The sequence below is a fragment of the Penaeus japonicus genome, unplaced genomic scaffold (genome assembly GCF_977035675.1).
Source record: "Penaeus japonicus unplaced genomic scaffold, GWHDUDI00000001_assembly GWHDUDI00000021, whole genome shotgun sequence".
Lineage (NCBI taxonomy): Eukaryota > Metazoa > Arthropoda > Malacostraca > Decapoda > Penaeidae > Penaeus > Penaeus japonicus.
Genome location: NW_028234423.1, coordinates 23,271,009 through 23,273,508, shown reverse-complemented (window position 1 = coordinate 23,273,508; position 2,500 = coordinate 23,271,009). Strand labels below are relative to the sequence as shown.

Here is a 2,500-nt window from a genome sequence, read left to right as displayed (position 1 = left end):
TCTCTCTGTCTTCTCCCCTCTCTCTTTTCCCCCCCCCCCCCCCCCCCCCCCCCCCCTCTCTCTCTCTCTCCTCTCCTCTCTCTCTCTCCTCTCTCTCTCCCCCTCTCTCTCTCTCTCTCTCTCTCTCTCTCCTCTCTTCCTCTCCTCTCCCCCCCTCTCCCTCTCTCCCTCTAGCTCCCTCTCTGCCTCTCTCTCCCTCTCCCCCCCCCCCCCCCCTCTCTCTCTGCTCTCTCCCTCTCTCTCTCTCTCCCCTCTCTCTTTCTTCTCTCATCTCCTCTCTTCTCTCTCCTCTCCTCTTCTCCTCCTCTCTCTCTCCCTCCTTCCCCTCTCTCTCTGTATGTCTCTCTATCTCTTCCCCCCCCCCCCTCTCTCTCTCTCTCTTCTCTCTCTCTCTTCTCTTTCTTTCCCCCCCCCCCTCCCTCTCTCTCTCTCTCTCTCTCCCCTTCTCTCTCTCTCCCCCTCTCTCTCTCCCTCTCTCTCTCTTTCTTCTCTTTCCCCCCCCCCCCCCCTTCTCTCTCTTTCTCTTTCTATTTCTCTTTCTCCCCCCCCTCCCCTCTCTCTCTCTCTCTCTCTCTCTCTCTCTCCTCTCTCTCTTCCTCTTCTTTTCCCTCTCTCTCTCTCTCTCTCTCTCTCTCTCTCTCTCTCTCTCTCTCTCTCTCTCTCTCTCTCTCTTTCTGAAAGATGATAATAGCAACGATATAGATGATATCACAATGGTTGCATAAATGATCATGATAATGATGATGATAGTTAGGATGATAATGATAACCGTAATGATGATGATAATCGTATTAATAGTAATAAGGATAATAATAAAAGTAATAATAACAATAATGGTAATGATAACAATAAGAAGAACATTGACAATGATAATGGTGGTAATAATGATAGTAATCATAACACTAATAATGATGATAATGATAATGATAATAATAGTGATGGTGATGTTAATGATACTAGTTACAATAATAAAAGTATTGGTAATAGTATTAATAGTAATAATAATGATGGTAATGATAATAAGGATATGATGATGAGAATATTGCTTATAATAAATATAAAAGCAATAATCATTCTAGCAATAACGGATGATTTTCCAAAATATGAAAATAATTGTAGACATGGATAGCAATGACGATGATATTGAGGATATCAGAAAAATGATGATCTTAACTGTAGCAATAATAGAGACGAAAGTAACAATAGCAATAGTAAAAATGATATTGGTAATGAGTGAGAGAAAGGATGTGAATGTGTGTGTTTGTGTATTATTATTTTATTATCATTATTATTATTATTACTTTGTGTGTGTGTGAGAGAGGAGAAGAGAAGAAAAAAAGAAAAAAAAAAAAAAAAGAAAAAAGAAAAAAAAAACAACCACAAATATAATTTAAAAAAAAAATATAATATATTTTTATTTTTATTATTTACAACAAACATTATAAATATTTAAAAAAAAACATACAAAAAATTTTAAAAAAAACTAAAACTAAAATTTTAAAAGAAAAAGAAAAGGGGGAGGAGAGAGGAGGAGAGAGAAAAAATTAGGAGCGAGGGGGGCGGCGGGCTGGGGGGGGGTTTCGGCTTGATCTAATACCCCCGCCCGTTTGCACGGAGCCCCTCTCTCCTCCCTCCTCCCAAACTCCCCCCCATCTTTCCCAATCTCCCCCCGCCCCTCCCCCCCCCCCCCCTCCCTTTCCTCTCTCCGTCCCCCTCCCCCCCCCTCCCTCCCCTCTCTAAAAATACCTAAAAAAAAAAAAATTATTAAAAATTTAATACCCCCGCCCCCCCCCCCCCCCTCCACCCCCCCCCCCCCCCCCGTTTTTTTTCCCCCCCCCCCCCCCTCTCCTCCCCTCCCCCCACCCCCCTAAAAAATTTTCCCCCCTCTTTTCCTCCCTCCCCAACCCCCCCCCCCCCCACCCCCCCCCCGTCCCCCCCCCCCCCCCCTCCCCCCCCCCCCCCCCCCCCTTTCCCTCTCCCCCCCCCTCCCTCTCCCCTCCCCTCCCCTCCCCCCCCCCTCCCCCCCCTCCCCCCCCTCCCCCTCCCCCCTCCCCCGGACGGGCGGGGCGGGGGCGCCGCGGCGGCCGTGGGCGGAGGCGGCAGCGGCGGCGGCGGTGGCGGCGGGGTAGCGGTGCCCGCGGGCTCGCGCTCGCACCACGACCTGTACGGGTCGCTGGACGGCCGCACGTCGCGCCTCTCCGACATCTTCCCGACGAGCGAGGCGGCGCGGCTGCGGCAAAACGCGGACTTCCGGCAGGCGGACGAGACCCGCTCGCTGTCAGGGCGTGAGGGCGTGCTGGCCGACCTGTGCCGCCGAAGGGAGCTCCCACCCGCGCCTCCCGAGTACCGCCTGCATGACTACCGCCCACGACATGACTTCCGCAGCGCCCCCAAGCCGCAGGCGCAGCAGCCGCCGCCGCCGCCGCAGCCGCACGACCAGGACGTGATTGAGAACCCGATGTACGACGTGGAGCGCCGCGGCGCCCCGGCCCCGCCACGG

The 2,500-nt window shown here is 51.7% G+C and overlaps 1 protein-coding gene across 1 annotated transcript in view; it reads left to right on the top strand.

Annotated features, from left to right (window-relative positions):
- Nucleotides 1-2,091: 2,091 nt before the first annotated feature.
- Nucleotides 2,092-2,500, top strand: part of LOC147469520 (uncharacterized) — an 18,835-nt gene continuing 18,426 nt past the window's right edge. Inside the window, exon 1 of the mRNA XM_086549101.1 lies at nucleotides 2,092-2,500. This exon is cut by the window's right edge and continues 605 nt beyond it. Within this exon, the coding sequence (XP_086405227.1) occupies nucleotides 2,459-2,500 (42 nt within the window). The 5' untranslated portion in view covers nucleotides 2,092-2,458.